This window comes from Pipra filicauda, unplaced genomic scaffold (assembly GCF_003945595.2).
Source record: "Pipra filicauda isolate LSUMZ 115617 unplaced genomic scaffold, ASM394559v2 scaffold192_size1418226_pilon, whole genome shotgun sequence".
NCBI lineage: Eukaryota > Metazoa > Chordata > Aves > Passeriformes > Pipridae > Pipra > Pipra filicauda.
In genome coordinates, this window is record NW_024104301.1 from 103,285 (window position 1) to 125,245 (window position 21,961).

Here is a 21,961-nt window from a genome sequence, read left to right on the forward strand (position 1 = left end):
CCCATGGCCCTGCCGGCGGAGGCGGCCCGGCTGGACGGGGGCTGGCAGGAGGTGAGCGAGCCCCGCCGGCACCGGGACCTCGCCGTGCGCGTCCCTTCTCCTCCATCCCCTCCCGCTCCATCCCCAGCCCGCCGGCACCGGCAGCGCTGCCCGCTCCTATCCGGGATCCCCCGGGTCCCGGCCCGTGCTGCCCGCTCCTATCCGGGATCCCCCGGTCAGGGTCACCGGGCCGCGCTGCTCCTCCCCGGCACCTCGCGGTCCCCGTCCCGGTCCGTGCTGCCCGCTCCTATTCGGGATCCCTCGGTCCCCAGTCCCCGCTCCGTGGCCGCCACCTGAGCTCCGTCCTGTCCTTTCCTCAGGTCTACTCGGCGCTCCAGTGGATCCAGTTCACCATGGCCATGCTCAGGTACGACGGGCTGAACGGAGTTACTATCGCAAAGGCGATTTTCTCCAGAAAAAAAAAAAAAAAAAGAGAACTCGCGTACCCGGCGAGGCAGACGCGCTCCTGTTCCAACCTGTGCTTTGTTTTCTCAGCGTTGTAGGTTCCAGCTCGATTATTGCCTACGCCGTCTTCCAAAACGCAGTGAGGTCCCCCGAGGTAAGAGCTGTGCCTCCCTCTCCCTCCCTCAGCCGAGGTGTTGGTCCTGTGCAGGTGGATCACCTTGGAGCAGCTGCAGGTCTCAGGGTTATGTGGTTAAACCTTGTTTAGCAGCAAGGGAGGCAAAGGGCTTGACAAGATTTTGGCTCTTTGTGATAGGAGTTGAAGGGGCTGACCTTGAACTGTACCTGTGCAAGGAGAAGCAGGTTCCTCAGCCCTATGCTTTCTGCTACTCCAGTTGTTCCTGGGAGCAGGGATTTGTTAATGTGCCCTCCTCGGTGGGACAAAACTCCTGGAGTGCTGCGGAGCTGTGCACAAAGCTGCTGAAGTGCAAATTGGAGATGTGCCTGTGGAAATTCTTTTACAGATCTTTGGGTATCTCTGGGGAGATTTCCAGGCAGGTGCACTGCTAAAACTGATACAACTCAAAGATGCAGCTGATTCAACTCAAAGTTCAGACAAAAAGGGGCTGAAAAGCAGTTTGTTGTGTTGGACTCTGCAGTGGGGCTTTGGAAGGGTCACCTGCCATGAACATTCCTAATGCTGAAGCTGTGGGACTCAGGTGCACACATCCCTTGGGGTGGGACAGCCTGCACGTGTGCTGCAGGTGGGACAGGAATGCAGTGCCTGGCACGTCCTAAGGGCATCCCATGCAGAGGTTATGCAGGAACCCCCTGGGGCTGAGATATATCTGACATACCAAGCAGGTGTCTGGCACATGCACAGTATCCACAGACATCTGTCTCATCCTGCCAGGCTTGGGTATCCACACACAGTCCCTCTGTGTGTCCCAGACTTCTCACAGGTAGTGAGCAGAGCTAATCCCTGTGAAGCTGGGGTTTGGATTTGCAGGCAACAGGTTACTGTAAGAGAAGGACAGTGGAGCTGCCAGCAGCTGTATCTGTCCTTCTCTCATCTTCACTGTTCTTTGTACATCATGGGTTTGATCAGCAGCCCAGAGAACAGGATTTCCAGGGAATGCAGGGAGTTATCCCTGCAGAAGGGATGCAGGCAAGCTGACAGCTGACACGTCGCTGGATGAAGCAGAGTGGGGAGGAGAACACGAGTCCAAGTTTGTAGGGCAAATCTACCCCCATTATAACACACAGGCATCTTTCCTCCTGGAAATGCTCTGCCCAGCACATCCAGAAGGAGCTTTGGAGATCTCCATGCATTTGCAGGGAGAAATGGAGGCTGGGACTTCGCCTTAGTGCTGGGATGGAAAACCTGCCTGAGCTTGTGCTGCTAAAGGTGCACATCAGAGGCTCCTTCCATCACATCTGCACCAGGAGAGCTCCACATGTGGTTCTCTCCTGGGGTCCTCCACTCTGGAATGATGCAGAGCTGGGTTTGGCAGGTGTCCTGTTGTGACTCAGCAGCCTCTTCCCGTTACTTCCATGGCCAGAAGCCTGGTCACTCCGGAGCCCTTCTGCTCTCTCTCAATCATATGATGTGGCTGTGGCTTGGGAGCTGCTCGTGAGCCACACATGGCTCCAGGTCACAGATGGGCCCTTCCTGCTCGAGGGAGTCCAGATGTTTCTGCTCAGATTATTGCTTCAAATCCGGGTGGGAGGGGTGGGTGCCAGCTGGAGGCACTGCTCTGCACAGCCTTCCAGGCTCCTCTGCTGGTGCCAGGGGAGATCTGCTGCTGGGGTTTCAAAAGCGACACAATCTTCAGTAACTTCCCCATTGCCTTGTCCTCATGTTTCTGGTCTGCAGTGGAAGTTTGTAAACAAAGGGGCTGGAAGAGATCCATATCAAAGCTTGCCACAAACATATTCCCTGAGTCATGAGGACCCACAGCAAAATGTTTAAAAATAAACAGCTCTTGAGCCTGGGAGGAGAACGATGTTAGAAACACTTCCCCTCCTGTCCCCAGAAATCAAATATTGCATTCTTGAAGCTTTTCTGTCTTTATGGGGTCAATAAAACTCTTCAACCTGAGCTAAATCATTCAGAAGAAAGCTCAGATCAACGGGTTGAAGGAAGAAATGTCAGCTCACCATGTGCCTGGGTGATGGCCACAGAGCCACATCACCGTGCGTGCTCCAGCCTGGCATCTGGAGCTGCCAGGATGGAAATCATTACGTCTTTCCAGTCCCTTCCTCTATTTTATAAATACCATTTGGTATTTGCTTTCCCCTTTTGCAAGTCAGAACCAAACTGGCTTCGCTTATCACTGTCACCTACTTCTTTATTCAGGTCTGGGCCAAAACTCCTCGACCAGCCAGTGGTTCCTCGCTCCAAGGGCACTTGTTGCTGGGGAAAGGAGTCACCTGTTCGATTGCAAAAGTTGCTTCTTTGCTTATTTTAGAGCTGTTTGGTTTAACCTGCCCTGCTCACAAACTGGGTGGTGTCCCCAGCCTGTCCTGCCAGGGCTTCAATTGTGCACCAGCAATGAAAAGACTGGTTAAAAAAGGCATATAAATGAAATTATATAAATATTAACTCCAGATATTTGTGCCATTATGCCTCAAAGGTAAATCTGGCTCAATCAGATCTACCTTACATCTTATCAGTCTTACTAATCTCCTTCTCATTGCTCATGGGAACAAGTACAACCCAGCACGATGGGTGGCAAATGTTTACTTCCAGGACAATATTGAGGCAAATCCCATCAGAAGCTCAATTCCATGAAAAAAAAATATAAAGCCCACAGCCCCTTGAAATGTTTCCATGCTGTCTTTAACATTATAATTTTCTGTAGGGAAAGAAAACCACCATCGTTTTCTCTCCAGGATGCTGAAAATGAGGTACCAAAGGTTACAATTAAAAATGTAGATAATCAGGCTGCTTTTCCAGAGTGTCTGCTCTCCCACTAACGACAAAAATGTTGGCCAGAATTTTGCACAAATGTTTTCCTGCAGTGTTTACAGTCCTGGCCAGTGCTTGCAAACTGGAAATGGGCTGGAAACTGCTGTTAAAGGAGACGTGACTCTGTTCCAGCAGACTAATGGCTCTCAGTGGAAGTTAATCTGGCGTGTGACATAGACCCAGCCTTAGTCACCAGCTGAAATGACATGGAACACAGGGGGAAAATGCCTGTTTAAAGTTATTTCGTATCTGAAGAAGGGTTTGTGTTTGCCAAAAGTTTAATTTCTCTCTGAGTTGATTTAAAACATAATATCTCTTCTCCCTGCCAGCCTCTCCCATTCTGCAGAATTGTGAAATTATGGATATTTGAGTTATTTCCTGTAAGTTTTGATGCTGCTCTTGGATCCCAGTGGCAGAAAGGGTGGTTAGAGCAGGGGATCTGCGTTGGAGCAGCTCCTGAGAGCACGAATTTGTGTGGATTTTGTCTGCAAGGAGAGTTCACCAGCAGAGCAGGGGGATAACACTGTTCAGATAACACCTGATGTATTGATGTCCATGCTTGGTTGATTAGTCTGAGCACAATTAATCTTTCTACTAGGAATTGGTACAGTCATTTTAAAGGACTGAAAACAAGGGTGATATTTAGGAGTAACAGTTGAATTATTTCCATCTGAGAACTTTTCTTTAAACTCCCTTGGCTGTGAAAGTAGAGAGAGACTTTTTTACTTGAAGCTTTCAAGGTTTGCTGCAGTTAAATTGACTCTCAGAAATCTTGTCATAGTGCTTCCCTAAGGGTAAAATCATCCCTCTACAAAGTGCTACTCATACCCCACTTATCCTTAATTAAGGCTTTTAAAATAAGTTTGCAGTGGGACACTGGCCTTCTACTGACACTCATTCCTGCAGAAAAGGCTTTGGAAGGCTGTGTTTAATGTCTGTATGTCTGATACAGGGTAAAGCTGCAGCTGTGGGTGGGTGTGGGAGTGTTGTGGTGCCTCTCACACCTGATGAGACTTTTCCCTTCCCCCAGGTGCGTCCACTTTTCTACCTGAGCCTCTCTGACCTGTTTTTGGGAATGTGCTGGCTGGCTGGGGCTCTGCTCTACAGCTCACCCACCTCCCAGCAGGACCTCATCTGCTACAACCTGCAAGCAACGGGACAGGTAAGTGTCCCTAATCCTACCCCTGTGGCATCACATTCCTGCTGGAACAGTAATTTGCCACAATTAACTCTTCTGGTGATCACTGTGGCTGTGGGGGCTGTTTATAGACAGGTTTTGGCAGAGGCTCCCTGCGTGAACTTGACTTATTGATGTCTTGCCTTTGTGTGGAAAAGGGAGATAATGACATTTGGGTTCAGGATCCTCTGGTGTGGGAGAGGCCATGAGGAAGGCAAAGACATCATGGGATTTTGTGATTGCTTGTGTAAAGTGAGTGGATGGGGCTTGATCTCTTTCCTGCTGGATCCCTGCCCAGAGGATCTCTGTGCCTCTCAAAGAGCTTCCTCCAGCCTGGGCAGGAGCAGACACGTTCTGGGATGCACTTGAGCTCACATTTACAGCATTACTCACATAAACATCCCTGCTCTTGGTTGCTCTTCCCAAGGGTGCTCAAGGGCTGCTCCGTCAGCACAGGCTCAGCCCCAGTGATTCAGCTGCTTTCCAGCTGATTCCCTGTGCTGGAGACTAATTGGAGCAGAGGGAGTGAACTCCATTTTCCTGACAGTTTGCTTTTGTCTCACCTGGTTCCCTTTTCAGAATTAGGCTTTGGAAATCACTGCTCCAAAACAACTGTACAGGATCAGAACTCTGCCAAGCCTGGGCCAGGACGGTGGTTCACAAGTGATGATCCGTAGGATTAACAGTTTCCTTTTAAAGGATGTGGCTGGGAAGAGCAAGGGGCTTTGGGGAGCCTTGGTGTGTGTTGTGTGGGCTCGGGAATCTCCCTGGGAGTATGGTGGGAACTAAATATCCTCACTGAGCAGCAGCATCAGAAGTCAGAGAGGATCTCCGGGTGCCTCGGAGAGGGCAGGGAAGTAGCTACAGGTGTGGAATGGAGTTGTTCCTGCTGTTGTGTGTCTGGGGATGGGTTCCTGCAGCCCGGGGGTGTTCCAGCAGCTGTTTTTGTGGGTACAAGTGTGTTCCTGAGGCTGTTGAGAGCAGCTGTTCCACTCCAGGCTCATCTCTGCTCTCTCCAGCTCCGCTGTGGAGGCTCTGCAATGTGTTCCTGTCGAGAGATGAAACAGTGGGATGTGGGTAACTTGGCCTCTTGGGAATAATGCAGAACAGCACCAAAGGTGTTTTCGAGATGATGGTACAGGGGGAAATGAGGAGAGCTTGGCAAAGGCTTTCCAGAGCTGAAAGGTGGAAGGAGCAGGTGGGACTGAAGGTGTTCCTGAGCTGTTTCCCTTGCCTGGGGACAGTCCTTGATGAAGTGTGATCTTTTTTATGGCCTGGAGGAAAAATAGGTTGGATATAGACAATATGGCATCATTTCTCGGCTCCCATGCACTTCTGGCTGTTTCTGCCCTCCCTTTTCCAGCCTGTGCCTGTGGCTGTGCTTCTCAGGGACACCAGCACAGGAGGGGGGCAAAGTGGGAGCTTTGTTTTCATGCTGGGTGAGCAGAACTGGCCTTAGGTTAGTCCTTACAGGAGAGGGGACAGTCAGGGTGCTGTGGTGGGGTGTGCAGGGCCACATCCTGACCCCAGCCAGTGTCACCAGGCCCCTCTTCCACGTGCCACTCCAGTCCCCCCTGGCACAAGGGCTGCCCCGATGGCAGAGCCAGGTTGTGCCTGGCAAGAGCTGTCACTGCTGTTTGCTCTGGGAGAAATGAAAACAAATGGAGCACTTGCCATGGCAACCTGTCCACAGTGGGCACGTGACTGAGCAGGACACCCCACCCCACACCCCCCTCTGCCCTTGGGGGTGTTGGGAACACCTTGTGCGTAAGAAGGAGCCAGGGAGAGGTTCAACCAGCAGCTTCTTTGGAGCAGAACCCGGTGGAATGAGCAAATAAATGTCTCACAGGGTGCCTCATAAACACATGTGGCTTCTCTGCACACCAGCACCTAGAAAAAGTCAGATGTCAGAGGGTGAGGATGGGCAAGGGGGGCTCAGCAGGGTGTTTACAGCTGGCAGCCCTTGGAGAGACTCACACCAGGGTCCCTGGGATGTCCCAAGACATTGCCTCAGGAGCAGGACAATCTTTTGCCTTATTCAGGCTGTTTGCCCTCAGTTTATCACCATGGGCTGGTGTTGCAGTGGATGGAGCTCCCCAACATCCCTAAAGGAGGAGATTGCTTTGCTTCTTGGGTTTTCCCTGTTTCAGCCCCAGAGCTTTGATTGACATTAATGTAAATACTGCTCCCTTTGCTGTATCTTGACGTTGTTCTCTCCTCCTCCCTGCCTTGCCTCTGTGTTACAATAATAAAGTGCAGAATAAAGATTGTGGTTATAATTGCACAATTCCCCCACATTCTTCCAGTTCAGTTCCAGTGGCCTAATAATATCCTGGCAGGCTCTGCCCACGCTGGGGAGCACAATGGGAGCCACACAAGAGGGATAATGAGGGCCTCTGGTGTCTCTGCTTTATCTCCTCATGGGAAGTGCTGCAGGACTGTCCCCAGCCCCAAAGCTGGGGCTCGGGAAAGCAGAATTCCCTTCACTTTCTGCTGTCATCTTCCCAAGGGGCATTTGGCTCCCTCCACCAAACCAGAAGGCAGTGCTGACATTTCTTGAGCCTGAAGTGCAAGACAGCAATATTTGTGGACTGTTTTGATGACCTTCCCTGGAAGTAATTGAAAAAGGGCAGCAAACACTCATTAAAGCTCGTTTAATGAGCTGGAAAGTCACTGCAATGTTCCTGCTGCAATGTCACAGCCCCTTGGACTCGGCCCCTTGAGCCAGCCAAGAGCATTTGCCACCTCAGTGAAGGAGGCTGAGTTTGTTCAGTGACTCCTTTCCCAGACGTGGATGATCCCAGGGTGGCAAACCTGTGCTGCTTATCTTTTTGGCAAAGAAAAGAAATTCCCTTGTCCAGCCCTTCCTCTTTGCCTTTCCCACTGAAGTGTGTGTTTCCTGTAACAAACAGCACATGCATGGACATGGTCTGATCAGGCAGCTTGGAGCAAACGTGGATTTGAAAATAAATGGGATAAAGATTTGGGAGGTTTTGCAGGGAATTTTAGATATTTGGTCTCATCTCAGGCTGTGAAACTCTCAGTGGGAAACAGTGTGCTCTGTCTTTTCTCTCCTCTTTTTTCCCAGGGAGAGAAAAGGGATTTTTGAGATGTTAACCCAGGCAGATATTCTCTGCCCTCACTTTCCTCTTTAAATATCCCATTGTTTTGCATTTCCCGTGAATTCTCAGCGTGGGGAGCTCATTATGCAAAAGTCTAAATGTCACATCTGTGTTGTTTCCTAATGGACGTAGCACAGAGAGGATCCAAGTGCCTCTGGACCTGTTGCCAAAATTTGGGCTAAAAAATGAGCCAAATCACAAAGATTTGATTTTCTAAGACAGCCCTGCTGTCATTAGTTCTCCTGTCCCCTGTCTGAGCCCCAAGTGAAGCTCCCTTTGTGAGGTTTAAAGTGGGAGCCTCTCCTCAACCTGGCTCTTCCCACCTGGATGCGAGCACAAGGAGTTGTGAAGGATCCTCACCTTTGGCAGATGTTTCTTCCTGCCTCTGTTCCACAGGCTTTGGATCATCAGGGAGGAACTAAACGGGCTACAGAAACTGTTATTATAGGACTGAAATGTTTGCATTTCCCAGATATTCTACGTGGCCTCTTTCCTCTACACTGTCAACTACACGTGGCACCTGTACAGGGACCTAAAGGTGAAGTACAACCAGAACCTCTTCAGGGTGCTCCCCCAGGTGAGTAGGACGGATGTGGAACAACAGTTGGGTGCCCAGGTCTGACTGAGGGGCATGGTGGGATGTGGGGGCTGCACACAGAACAGTTTACTCACCAAAAGGACCTTGAAGGCCCTTCTGCCCCGTGGCTGTATGAATTGATGAGGTCAGCAGAGTTACTGCTGGGTCTGTGAGAGCCTCTCAGCTCTGGGGGCTGGGGAAGCAGTTGGCAGACCAGGGGTTTGCAGCAGCTGAATGACTGATTTGGTGCTGTCACCAAACTGGTGACTGCCCTCTGCCAGGGCACAGCAGAGGGACAGGAGAGCAGGGGGTACCTGGACAGCCTGGAACTGAGAACTGACAATTTCTGTCCTCCTCAGGTGTCACTCAGTAAGGGTTTGAGATAGAAGGTGTGAAGGGAACTAGTGCTAACAGGACCTGCTGGCTCAGGGAGCAGGGGCCAGTCCTCACTTCATCATCCCTGGCCTTTCCAAAAGCCCTTTGGGGCACCAGTGTAATCGCTGGGAACTGAGGAACAAGGACAGAGCACTCAGGAAAACACTCCCTGCACTGCAGGCTGAGCAAACACTTCACACACCTCATGACCAAAATCCTCCCTGCAGTTGTTTCCCACCTCACTCCTGGCTAAACAGGGAGGCACTGTGACTGCTGTGTGGCTCCCTGTGTATTCCTGCAAGGTGGAATATTCCTGATGCATCTCATCCCATCAAACTGCCCCAGACAGCCTTTTCTTCCCCAGACATTTGCTCTGTATCCCAGATATTCCATCCGTCAGTTCAGGAGCACCAGGCTGGGCAGATCACTCTAAATTTAAAGGGGTTTTATCCACGGGGTTTGGATCCACTTACAGGACTGGATTCCTTCTTGTTGGGCTCCCACACATGCCATAATTCCCCACCCTTCAGTGTCCCACAGTGTGCTGATGCTGCTGGGTGGGTCCCACTGCCAAAGCACGTTTCCTGGTGAGCAGATACCAGGACACTCCAAACTGCCTGAATTTCTTCACCAGAACGTGAAGTTTCTGAGGAACAGGGCCAAGGGAAGTGAATAAACAGTACAAAAAATAAGCAAGTCCCACCAGAGGGCTCATCAAGTCTCTGCTCCTTGTCCAGGTCCAAGTTCCCTTCTCTGATCCTCCTCCTGAAGCAGAACAGGACAGTCAGCGAGGGTTGATTCCGTTCCAAATCAGCACAGGTTGAACTTGGCCATGTTGACTCAGTGCAAATTAGAACCAAACATTTGTCCTGGGGATTAATCAGCGTTTGAAGGACCCTCAGCTGCTGAAATACTCCCTGGGAGCTGGTTCCTGTGGAGCAGGGAGCTGTACAGGAATGATGATTTAAATAAACTTGTTGGATTTTGCAGGCTGTAGATTACGCAAGTTGTGTCGGCCGAATAGCAACGATCTCGTCGAGGTAAGATTTAGTTCTCCCTGGCAGGATGATGTGGTTTTGGTAAGGTTTAGTTCTCCCTGGCAGGATGATGTGGTTTTGGTAAGGTTTAGTTCTCCCTGGCAGGATGATGTGGTGTTGGTAAGGTTTAGTTCTCCCTGGCAGGATGATGTGGTGTTGGTAAGGTTTAGTTCTCCCTGGCAGGATGATGTGGTTTGGCAAACTGCAGCGTGCTGATCTCTGCTTCCTACTTGTTTTGAAGTAAGATTTACTAAAGCCCGTAAAACTCATCATTAACAGCAGTGTGACCTCACAAACACAGAGTAAGAGGGTTTTTTTAACCAAGTTAATCATAACTTTATTAACTAGATGTGGTTTTCCAGAAGGTGCTCCCTTCACCAATGATTAGCCCTCACGAATGAAAGCACCGACGTTGGTAAAGCTGATAAAATACTTTTCCAGAGCAACGTCAACAAAACCAATTTTAATTCCTCTGTAGTGACAGGAGAAAAACCAAGTGGTGTTTGCTGGGGGTGGGATGGAGCAGTGCAATAACCAATGACTGTTCTGTTGTCCTGTCTCCTCTCAGCCTCATCCCTTTCCTCCTCATGGTGCCGGTGTTTTGCCTGGGCAACAGCAGTAATTGCTACCAGAACTTCAGCCAGAAGCACGGGTGAGCCTCAGCCCCTCCGACACAGCCCCAGGGCTGCTGGGGCAGGGCAGGAGCTCAGGCTGTCCCCTTTGCCCCACAGCTGTCTCCTGATGCACACGGAGATCGCCGTGACCACCAACGAGCCGCAGACCCTGAGCGGCTCCGTCTGCCGCGCGATGCATTTCTACGGCATCGGGGTCTTCCTCATCTCCTTCCTCATCAGCTTCGTGGCCATTCTGGTAAGAAACATGGGCCTTTGCATCTCTGCATCTTTGCTTGGATGGCACCAGAGGCCAGGCTGTCATATGGAATGGTTTGGGTTGGAAGGGACCTTAAATCTCATCCAGTCCCACCCCCTGCCATGGGCAGGGACACCTTCCACCAGACCAGGTTGCTCCAAACCCTGTCCAACCTGGCCTTGGACACTTCCATCACTTCTACCACCTCTCTGGGCAACCTGTCCCAGGGTCTCAGCACCCTTTCTCCCCAACATCCCATCTAAACCTCCTCTCTTTCAATTTGAAGCCATTTCCACTTGTCCTTCCACTACAAGCTCTTGTAAATATGGCAGAGGAATAACTGTGTGGTGCTGCTTCCCTTCTGGAAGGGGTGGTAGGGGAGGGAAAATAGCACTGTGCCACCACATAAATCCATCTAGAGTCCTGTGTTCTGTCAGCCCATCCCCAAAAGGATTTAGCAGGTAGAGAAGGCTCTGCTTGGCAGCAGAGTTCACCTACTGCATAGTCAGCAGGAGGTGATTAATGTTTGGACTCAGTGATCTTGAAGGTCTTTCCTTTTTGATTTTATGATTCTAAGAGTATAAATCAATTCAGAGTCTTCAGTTTAGAAAAGGTCACATGCAAAGCACATCTCTCCCAGGATTTCCCCCCCTATTGTGGGAAAAGGCTGGATGGACTGAGGTGGGACCTGTCCTGGGTGAACCCAGCAGCTCCCAGCCTAAACATTATCATCTGCCTGTTCCCTTTCAGGTGATCCTCAGCCAGGCCCGAGGTCTGTACAAGAGGTTTGTGAACTCCACAGGGTTCCTGGGGGACCAGCAGTGGGCCATGATTAAGATGGTGGAACAACGAGTGGTCTTTTACCCCATCGTGTTCTTCTGCTGCTGGGCCCCAGGTGAGCAGAGAGCTGAGTTCCTCCCACAGTGCTCCCCTGTGGAACTCCAGAGAGGTGGGGTTGAAGCAACACCCTCTTGTCCTTCCCTTTTCACAGCTGTCCTCCTTGGAATGCTGAAGTTGACTGTTTCAACAACCAGCAAGATCTACATGGCCCTGCTGATCCTGCAGGTAAATCTCTGCCCCTGCCGCCTCCTGGGCTTTGCCTTCTCACCCTGAGCCTCCTAATCCTGAGTCTGGTCCCAGCTGGATGTAGATGGACAAGGATCACTCCATGTGAACCTGAGTCTGGTTTGTGCTTTTGGTTGGCAAAGATCTCTGGTGGGTGATTTATCTGAAAAGGTCTCAGTGACCAAAATCCAGCACCATGAGGACACGGTTTAGTGGTGAACATGGTGGTGGTGCTGGGGTGATGTTTGGACTTGGTGATCTTAAAGGCCTTTTCCAACCTCAGCAATTCTTTGATCATGGAAATTGTAGCAAATAAGAGTAGAAAGGATCCCCAGAAATCAGTTTGGTTTTTTCTCCTCTGTGTTTTCCCTGTGTCCCTAAGTCTCCAAAAGTGATTCCTTCATAACACTTGTCCAGCTGCTTCTTATGGCTGAGACAGAATTTAGAAATTGTGTTATATTATATAATTATTTAAAATATCTTATATATAATATATTAAAATATATTTCTAGAAAATACATTTCCATGGGTTTATATATAATTAGATATTTATTAACTATTTGTTTAAAAAATCATGAGATTGCTCTATCACACATGGGGTGCAGGTGAATAATGCTGAATCCAGAATTCCATGCTGGAAGTGGGAGGTCTTCCAGGCTGGCAGGGAGCTCAGAGCACTGTGCAGTGCTGGATTCCAGGAGCCCTGATCCCCCCCTGTGCTCTGTCCCAGGCTCTCACAGCAGCTTCCCAGGGGCTCCTGAACTGCCTGGTGTACGGATGGACCCAGCACGTGTTCCTGTCCCTCAAACGCGGCGCCCGCCGGGACGTGGACACCCAGACCCCCCTCCTGCGCTCCCAGAAGAAGTTCTACTCCAGCACAGCCCCCACCAGCCCCCCAGACACTGAGGGCTCCACGTCCACGCTGCTCTGAAGTGTCCTGCCAACACCTCCTCGTGTTTTAGGAATGTCATCCAGACCCGGGATGGGGCTGTTGGCTCCAAACTGTCCCAGCCGTGGGGAGGGAGGAGCCCGAGCAGGTCTGTCAGAGACACTCAGTGGAGATAGTTATTTATTTTACAGGTCATATGGACTCTAAATGGATTCTTTCAACATGGTAAATCTCTAGTCCAGACTTTCTGCTTCTGGAAATATCCCTAGAAATGCAGCAGATGGTGTGTAACAGCTCAGAGGTCTCATCCAGCTCCAGCAGAGGATGTTTTACTTCTCCAAGTATTTGTTTTATTTCTTGAAGTATTTGCCATTGCAAAATAACAGTAAAGCAAAGTGAATATTTTTCATATCTCTGACTTTGAATTCACTATAACCATGAGAACATGCACCATACTAAGAGCCAACTGCAGGGAATGAAGAACTGCAAAGCAGGATAAAAACATCAGTGCTCACTTCCATGCCTGTTCTTCGTGCCAACCCCTGCTCAACCACAATACTCACAAAAATCAGCTTCTTCAACCCTGTGGAGCATCATGAACCAGGTGAGCAGGATTAAATCTGAATCTCTCTCTACATTTCCAGATGCTCAAGTGAATTATTTACTGAGGTCCGTCCATGATACAGAAAATAAAAAAAGATCTTTAGCTGGGTTGAAACAACTCCCTTAATTTACACTCTTTATTTTCTAACAGCTTCACGTTTTGAGTCTAACCCAAATTTTTCACATAGCAGGTTATACAAGAAGAGGAAATACTCCAGTTTGTGTAATTAACTTACACAACTGTGTAAACTGTGTGTCAGTCACACGATGCCCCTGGTGTTTTCGTCAATGACTGATTTTTCTCTTACACAGTGAGGTTGAGCAAAACAATTCAATTTTGCTGTTCCACAGGATAAAAACCAGGTCCAGCTACAACCCTGTGTTTGCATCCAGATCAGTTTTAATGAGTCCTCTGCAGCTGGAGGCCGAGTCTAGTGCCTGAGTCCAGCTTTCCACTGCTGCTACGGGAAGTCCCACACAGGGGAGTTTTAACTCTCAGCAGCTTTTGGGGTGTCTTCTTCCACCTGGGCCTTTAAATCCTCCTCAGGAGCCCATTTTCTAGTCCCAAAGTTCAGACATAATGTCCCCTTGGGAGTCACAAGTAAATACAGGGAGGTTTTATATTCCAAAATCTTTCTGCCTGAGGTGAATTGTGTGATTTACTCCCTGAGCGCTGATGATACAGGACACTTCATCCGGGCTGTTTCTGAACTGGGGGACAAGTTTCCTTGGAATGCCTGTCTCATAGGCTCTGTATCCCCAGGATTTCCATGGGGAGGATGGGACCCCCTCCCTGGTACAGCCCCCTCCCCTCAGGGGCACGAGGAAGCAGCACATTAAACACCATTAAACACCCCCCTCTCCTCCCTGACAGGCTCCCTGGGCTGACCCTGCCTGGGGACAGCGTGACAAGCCAGTGCAATTTGTTTAAAAGGGGATTAAGGCTTCAGAAGTGGGAAGTGATGGAAGATTATCTGGGAAACAATGCCAGGATTGCTCATGGAGCTTCAGCTGTGGCAGTGAGAGCCCTCAGGGGGTGCTGACAGACCTTCACAAGCTCAACACATCACTCGGTTTGAGGGGAGTCTTCTTCCTGGACAGGGAAGGGCATTCCTTGGGCCACACATCCTCCTGGAAGTAGGGCAGAGTAGTTTTGTGCCACTTCTGGAGAGCACTCCCAGCGGGTTGGGCTGCCTTAAGTGCTCCCAGGAAATTGTTCTCTCACTCCCCAGTCTGGATGCTCCAACCCATCCAACCCACTATTAATTCCTCAAAGGCACCAAGCAGATGGATGTTACCTCTCACTGAGAAGAGGCCCTGGACACTCACAGCTGCCCCACCATCCCTTCTCAGAGCCCTTCTTCTCTGCTCATGGAACAAAGGACACTGGGACAAGGGTCTCTCTGGCTCCTGTCAACAAATCAAACCATACTTGAGGATAACAAAACTATTTCCAGAGGCAGGAAGGGCACAAGTGCCACACTGAGGTCACTCTTCTGTGTCCAGAAAGGTGAGGGGAGCACTCCAAGCTCCTTGGAAAAGCCCAGGGCCAGCCTGAAGACAGGCCAGTCCACTTCTCATGGACCAGTGTCTCCCTGTCCTGCCACAGGTTCCATCAGGGCTCCCACTTCACTCACCTCCAGATCAGCCCCTGCAGAGATCATCCTCCTACAGGAAGTGCTTCCCAGTTCCAATGTCACTGAAATGGCACTGACAGGGGAATGTCACTGAACACAGAAGGACTCATCCCTCCCTCTCTCACTGCCCAGTCATGGCTACAACAAACCTGGGGGCTGAACTGGAGCACTGGGCAGGTGCTGCTGCCAGCTAATGGAAAGCTGGGCTTAAAAAAGGCAGTTTTGGATTATGTTGCCAGGCAGAGCACACCAATTCCTAGGGATTCATCCAGCCCAGCCTGTCAGTCATCCTTTCATCTCACAAAATGTAAAGCCAAGTGCTTATTCCCATTGGTGAGGGAGGTGGGATGGGGGCTGAGAGTGGCAGGAGAATAATGGGATCATTAAGGTTGGAAAAGCCCTCTAAGACTGAGCCCGACATTCCCTCAGCACTGTCACATTCACCACAAACCCATGTCCCCAAGTGCTGCATCCACACACCTTCTGGGCACTTCCAGGGAGAAGTGGGGTGGCAGGAGAATAACTGAATCCTTTAAAGTTGGAAAGCCCTCTAGGACCATTGAGTCCAACCATTAACCCACCACCACCATGTTCACCTCCAACCCAAGTGCCACATTCACACACCTTCTGGACACTTCCAGGGAAAGCAGGCTGGCAGGAGAATCCCAGAGCTGTCCTTCCTCCCCTCCTGCCCTGCAGCAGTTTGGGAACCAAACAAAAGCAGCCAGGAACTGTTGAGTTTAGTAAAATCATTTATATACACCGAGGGGAAATATTTACAATATAATACTGATCCCAAAGGAACTAACAGGGAACACTGAGGAGAGAAATGGGAACATCTCAACACACAGAAGTTAAACGTGGCATGTGGGGACAGACTGGGATTTCCAAAATGAAAACCAGGAGTAAGGACAGCAAAACTTTGACATGTTGCTATTTCCAACTCAAATCTCTTTTGCCCAGTCAGGTTCTTCTAATTTTTAACACAGATATAAAAGCATAAAATAATCAATCACAGGAGAAGTCAGATACACATCAAATTTTGAAAAGGTCAAATGATTTCAGAGATTTTTCTTCACTTAAATAAAATTCTAAAAAACAAAAACAAAAACAAACAACCTACAAAGCTTTCCCACATTTTTAGTGTTTGTACAAAGTCTTCTTTGATCCCATACAACCCTTCCAGCTCCAGATATTTACAATATTCACAGTCTGCCATAAAGGATCAGTAGATTTATTACCAAATAAAACCTTACAGAATCAAGACAAGATGTCCTGCATTTGTGTCAACTGAAAAATAAAATAAAACACAGGAAGGAGAAAGTCAAATGCTACTTTAAAATATGAAAATGAATCCATTAAAGTGTATTTAACTTTGAAATGTAAAACTTAACTTTTCAAAGAGACAAAAAAAAATCAATTTTCTCATAGAAATAAAACCATTTGACCTTGAAGCTTCAAATTGTGTTTTCTTAATCTGTCCCTCCTCCCTCTGCTTCAGATCAGGCCTTTCTTACTTATACCAGACAATAAAATTTAGAGTAAATCCATAAAAAGCAGTTCTTTGTGACAAAATTCCAGTGCTCACCCTGGGAGTAGCTCCAGTCTGATTCATCTTCCTGCCAACTTCTGTCTCCCAAAAAAATGCCTGAGTATTTTCCTCCTTGGAGGGCAGAATCACAAAGTGCCTTTGGAGGGAAGTTTTTGCACTCCTGTTCAAACACAGGTGATTTCTTGTTTCTATCTCTATTTGCCACACTTAAAACTTTCAATTTCCCCCAAAAAACATGGATTTCAAGTTAAAAGTGAAACCATCTTACATTTCCAGACTTGTGTGGACGCTGACATGACCTAGAATGAGAGCAAGGACAGAAGTGCACATCACAGGCCCTGCAAAGTTGCTGATACAACCAAGAAATGACAAATATTCTTGTTTCTTGCTAATTCTCTTCAGTTTTCATGGACAGGTCAGTGCACAAATATCTCATGTAGTGTCAGAGGTACAATTCTGGCTCACACAAACACTCCCTGTTCCCATCAAAGTGATGGTGGAATAGGGACTGTTCTTCCTCTGCAATAAATCAGGCATTGGAAAATGAAATCAGGATTAAAGGAAAGCTGACAAGGTGCTGACAGAGAAGGGGACATGAAGCATCTCCTTCATGTAGAAAAACTAAATCACCCTTTACAAAACTGTATAGAAAGAGTCAGACACTGCTTTGCCATCAACTAAAGGGAGTTTGATGTAGAAAAGAGACAACAAAGAACTGCCCTAAGAGAGAATTATGGGGTTCATGGCTCAGGTTTGTCAATGTAAACCCAAAAGTGAGGAGCTCTGAAATACAATGTTCAAAGTCGTTACTTGTAGCCCTGAATTGGCACTTCAGTACAGACCAAACTCACTCAGTGTCTGCACAGGTTTGGTACCAAAATATCTCTATAAAAAGCCTCCACCCAGTCCCAAAAGAAAGAAAAGCAGCCAAAGGTAGAAAACTAGAAATATGTACAGATTCTGTCCATTTGTTTGCTTCATTAAGGTTAAAAAAAGCAGCTTTTGGAGCCAATGTTCCAGACTGGTGTAAGAACCTGCCCTGGGGAGGCAGCAAAGGGACCTGTGGGAAGGAGCAGCCCTGGAGTTGTGGCTCCCCCAAAAAGGAGCTCGAAGGCATCAGAGAAATGGGAATTTGGGCTCTGGAGGGGACACAGGACATGGATCTCTGGGGGATCCCACAGCAGCACTGGGACCCCGACCAGGATAATCCCTCAAACAAGAGAAGAGTCTAAAACCAAGAGCTGGATCTCCTAGAAAGGAAAGAATGGGAATACAGGGTTGGATCACACACAACTGGGGGCTGAAGGAAACAAACCCAATGCTGAGTTTTGTCCATAGAAGATCCCACCATGAAAATAAAAACAACTTGTAATAAGAACTTGAACATTCTTCTGTTCTGCTGTTGGAGGAGGTGAGAAAAAGAAGAGTTTTATGCTGAATTCAGCCTTACAAAAGGTCTGAGGAAGATGAAGAGGGAGAAAGAGAGAAGGGTGAGGCTTGAAGAAAGTCTGGGGAAGATGGGAAGGAGACAAAAAGAGGAGAGTTACTGCTCAGAACTGAAAATTCCAGCAAGCACATGGACTCAGATGCCCTGGGCAAGGCCAAGGGGGCTCTCAGGGCACTGAGCCACACTGAAGGTTATTTAATTTAGTTGCCTCTACTTAAAGAATCAGAATTTAGGTGCCAAGAGCAGCTATGAATTTGTGTTTCACAGCACTTGCTTCAAGTACTCACTGAGCAAGGGGTTAAACTGTGGCTCTTGTTCTCATACACAGTCACTGCAGTGCTGGATGGGGCAGATGGAAGCAGCTCCTGCAACTGGTTATTAAGAGAAAGAATGGTCTTTAGCAATATAATCCACCCCTTTTGGGGCCCTCATGATTAACAGTACATAAGTGATCGTAGAGACCTCAAGGAACTGAGTTTTAAAAAAATATTACAGTACCAATGATTTTTTTTTTTTGTATCTACAACTATACAGCATTTTCAAGCAGTATGGAAATTTAATGAAATAATTATGATTTATTAATTTACATAAAAATACTTTTTACAGTTAAAGAATAAATCTTAAATGGTAAAAAAAATAAGATTAAGAAGCTCCAGCTATTGAGAGTCGTGGGAGTTTGTTTGCTCTTCGATGACTTGTTTGACTATTTCTGCCAGTTTTAGTCGATCCACTTTGTCTGTGAATCCTCTGCCTGGAAGGGAAAGAACAGGGAGTCAGGTGCTGGGAACAAAGAAGGGAAGAAATCCTGGCTGGAGTTAAACAATGGTTCACACAAACTTAGGGCAAGAGAACCAAAATGAGTTACAATGTCTAGTTCTGTTGGAAAATTGAGCACTTTAAGACCTAAATTAAACCCAACCAAGCAAAACAGAATGAGGGAAGAAGCACAACCAAGCCCTGTGAGCCTGGATGATAGCCCTGGTCCCCTCTGCTCCTGGGGCTGACCCCTGTGCCCCCCTGTTTTGTCCAGGAGCCATCTGAGCACTCCCAAGGTGACTGTCCTGGTTCTCCCACCCCAGCCAAGCTGAGGAGATGTTGTGCTCACAGGGGTGAGGGCAGTGGCCTCCAGCAGAAAGAGGGAATGAACAGCTGGGAGGAAACCAGCTGAAGAGGTTCCTAAAGGGATCAGAGAATCATGGAATGGTTTGGGTTGGAAGGTATCTTAGAGCCCATGCAGTTCAACCCCTGTCATGGGCAAGGACACCTTCCACTACCCCAGGTTGCTCCAAGCCCCATCCAATCTGGCCTTGGACACTTCCAGGGATCCAGGGGCAGCCACAGTTTCTCTGGGCAACCTGTGCCAGGGCTCACCACTCTCACAGGGAAGGATTCCTTCCAATCTCCCACCTAACCCTGCCCTCTGGCAGTTTAAAACCATTCCCCCTTTTCCATCACAATCCCTTTGTGCTGTTCTGTTCCTACACCACTTGGTGCCTCTGAAAACTCAACCCTGAACCTCAAACAGATTTTAAAGCAGAACTTTGCCCCTCATTTTGAGCACACCCATTCTGGCAGGAGGCCTGAATCACTGTGAAACCCAAACCAGCACAAATTCAGTAGATTTGGGGTTATTCCCATTCAGTTTTCCCCCTTCCCTGTGGAAGGAAGCAGCTCCTCACCGTTCCAGCTGAAGCTCTGCAGAGTGTCCCGCAGCAACTTGCACTCCCGGTTGTACTTCCAGGCCTCCTGCATCACCTCATTCAGCTTCTCATCCTCATTCTCTCCTGTTTGGGAGCACAAAGAGAACCAGGAGGTTTGGCCTCATGCCTCACTCAGGGCTCCAGCCAACAGTACATGCAGTTGTTCCTCCTCTCTCCAGACACACCAGGAAATGGGTTCAGAGCAGCCACTCCTGGCTCAAAGTTCTTTTCCCAGCTCTGCATGTCCCTGCTCACACTGATACCACACAAATCCCAGCCCACAGAGTGCCCAGGGTAGCAGGAGTTTTGTTTTTCCTCCCTCCCCACTGACACAGACTGACCCAAAGTCAGTGTCTTGCATGTTTAGAAATGGCAACTTTCTTAAAAGTGGCAACCTTTACCAGCCTGGGGGAGAATGCACTGGGCAATCACATCTCTCAGCTTCTCCAGAGCCACGTTGGAATCGTTGCTTCCGTTCTCAGGGTCATGGATATAAACCCCATCCTTTGGCTTGGTGCTGGGGAAGAACAAGGAGGAAATAATTAAGAGTTTGGTCACAGCTCAAGTTCATTACTCATTGCATAACTGCACCAGTAAAACACCCCCCTTCACTCCCTGGAGAGCTGGGAGACAGACTTGGCATTAATTATAATTATTGTCCTTTATTATGAGACCATTTGAAAAAGAAATATTCCTTTAAATTAGTTCAAGGAAGTCCTAAAATGCATTATCCTACTTTTCAGATTAACTTGAACAAAGAGAAATTACCTGACTTTTTCAGTAAGTAAGTGTCAGGATCATAAAAAAATCTTGGAATTCTTTCTCCCAGTTTGCCTTCTCTTGCACGTGACCCATCTCCTCGTAAGGGATCTGTTCTAACACAGTAACAGGATCCAGCTCCTCCCGCCCTCACCAGAACATCTCAGAAGCCAAAACACATTGTCCCAGTGACTCCAACTACACCAAGAGTTCAACCACCTCAGAACTGAGCCTGGGACATTCCCAAAGCCCTGTTCCAGCCTCCCAGCTGCCCCCTGTGTGTCCCTGGAAGCCCAGCTTTAGTTACCCCAGCAGTTTCCGCTTGCGCAGGATCGGGTTGTTCACGGAGTGAAGGGGTTTCAGGCTCACTTTGAGGTCTTGGATCCTCATGTTTGCAAGTTGTTCTGCATGAGCCTGTTGGATCCCTGCAACCATGGCCTGGAAGGAGAAGAGTTGCACTTTAGATCCTCTGTGAATTAAGGAACAGTATGTGCACAATGTTAGCCATGCATGGGAAAAAGAAGCACCAAAATCCTGTTTATTTTGGAGATATGGAACAAAAATCAGGTTTGCCTGAAGCAAGACATGATGAGAACTATGGTCATTGACTGTGGGATAATATATCCCAACTTCATAGGGGGAAACAGGACAAAGGATCATCTCTACTGCTCACGTTCACCACACCTGAGTGTTGAGTGAACTCCTCTTTGAGCAGAGTTGAAAGGAAACAAGGACTGAGGTCAGAGTAAGGGTATAAAATGGGGGAAAAAGAAGAAAAGATTCCTCTTTCACTACCATGCTCTGCTCTCTCCTCCTCAGCACATGGTTGTTCTTAACATCAATCCTGGAGCACCTCCCCCAAGCCCAAATTTCATATTTTACTTCCATTTTCTCCCTCTTTCCATTTTCTTACAGAGATCTCAGGCTCTCCTAAACAAAACATTCCAACCATCCAAGAGCTGTCCTGTTCCTGTGCAACATTCCTGACCAAACTAATATTGTTTCTATGAATTCAGACCTTGTCCATCATCAGCTGGGCAGAGGGCAGGATGTTGTCCAGAGCCTCTGTGGAGTTGAGCCAGGGATGGTCCAACACACCCTCGATGGTCAGTCTCTCCTCAGGTTTGACCTTCAGCAGCCTGGGAAAGGAAAAATAATCCATAAAGTGGGGTTTGTTGATTTGCAGAGCACTGAACAATCTCTGAGCATCACAGGGGTCAAAAAGGAACTCCACAACAGCTCAAAGTGCCCCAAAAGCAGCCTAACTTTGTCCCAGGTTCTCTGAGCCTTGCTGGGGATTTATTTAACAAGCTCATCCAGGTACATTCAGGGATTCAGGGTAAAGGAAACGTGCTGAGGGGCCATTTCAGAAATATCTGTGTGTTCTCAAATTGGAAATTATCTCCCAGACAAGCTGGAAATGATCCAGACCAACAGTCCCTGGAAATGCTCTTCTAGAGCTCATCCCTGTACAGGCCACACTCATTCCAAGGATTTTGGGCATGGAAACTTCACTGAATTAACTGTTTCCACCTGCAACTCCTTAGCTTTTCTTCCCCTGCAAAACCCTCAAGGAATGGACACTTTGACAGGCTCCAGTTCCTCAAAATAAGAAGGAACTTTATTCTTTATTGCTAAAAAATCCATGGAATAAATGCTACTAGAATGAAACCCTGGAAAGAGGTTTTGCAGATAAGCTCATGTTCTCCTGATGAACTGCTCCATAAAAAAGCCAAATT

General features: G+C 48.3%; 2 protein-coding genes across 4 annotated transcripts in view; one reads left to right on the forward strand and one right to left on the reverse strand.

The window, feature by feature from the left end:
• On the forward strand, positions 1–16,218 carry TMEM116 (transmembrane protein 116). 2 transcript variants are annotated; one of them, XM_027714893.2, is made up of 11 exons: positions 1–51; positions 360–406; positions 535–598; positions 4,443–4,574; positions 8,184–8,288; positions 9,654–9,703; positions 10,269–10,352; positions 10,432–10,570; positions 11,321–11,465; positions 11,562–11,635; positions 12,366–16,218. In XM_027714893.2, exons 1-11 carry the CDS (start codon positions 4–6, stop codon positions 12,564–12,566), a joined length of 1,089 nt encoding a protein of 362 aa, XP_027570694.1. In that variant the 5' UTR covers positions 1–3; the 3' UTR covers positions 12,567–16,218. The 2 variants fall into 2 exon arrangements, with proteins under 2 accessions (XP_027570694.1, XP_039236239.1); XM_039380305.1 differs by lacking the exons at positions 1–51; positions 360–406; positions 535–598 and adding an exon at positions 3,186–3,351.
• The window catches only part of MAPKAPK5 (MAPK activated protein kinase 5), a 21,643-nt gene continuing 15,180 nt past the window's right edge, over positions 15,499–21,961 (reverse strand). Inside the window, exons 10-14 of one of the 2 annotated variants that reach the window (XM_027714891.2) lie at positions 21,241–21,361; positions 20,530–20,660; positions 19,859–19,980; positions 19,443–19,547; positions 15,499–18,514 (exon numbers count right to left, since the gene is read on the reverse strand). In XM_027714891.2, coding sequence (XP_027570692.1) covers positions 18,420–18,514; positions 19,443–19,547; positions 19,859–19,980; positions 20,530–20,660; positions 21,241–21,361 — 574 coding nt within the window. In that variant the 3' untranslated portion in view covers positions 15,499–18,419. The remainder of the gene's footprint in view (positions 18,515–19,442; positions 19,548–19,858; positions 19,981–20,529; positions 20,661–21,240; positions 21,362–21,961) is intronic. The other variant, XM_027714892.2, reaches the window with a different exon arrangement.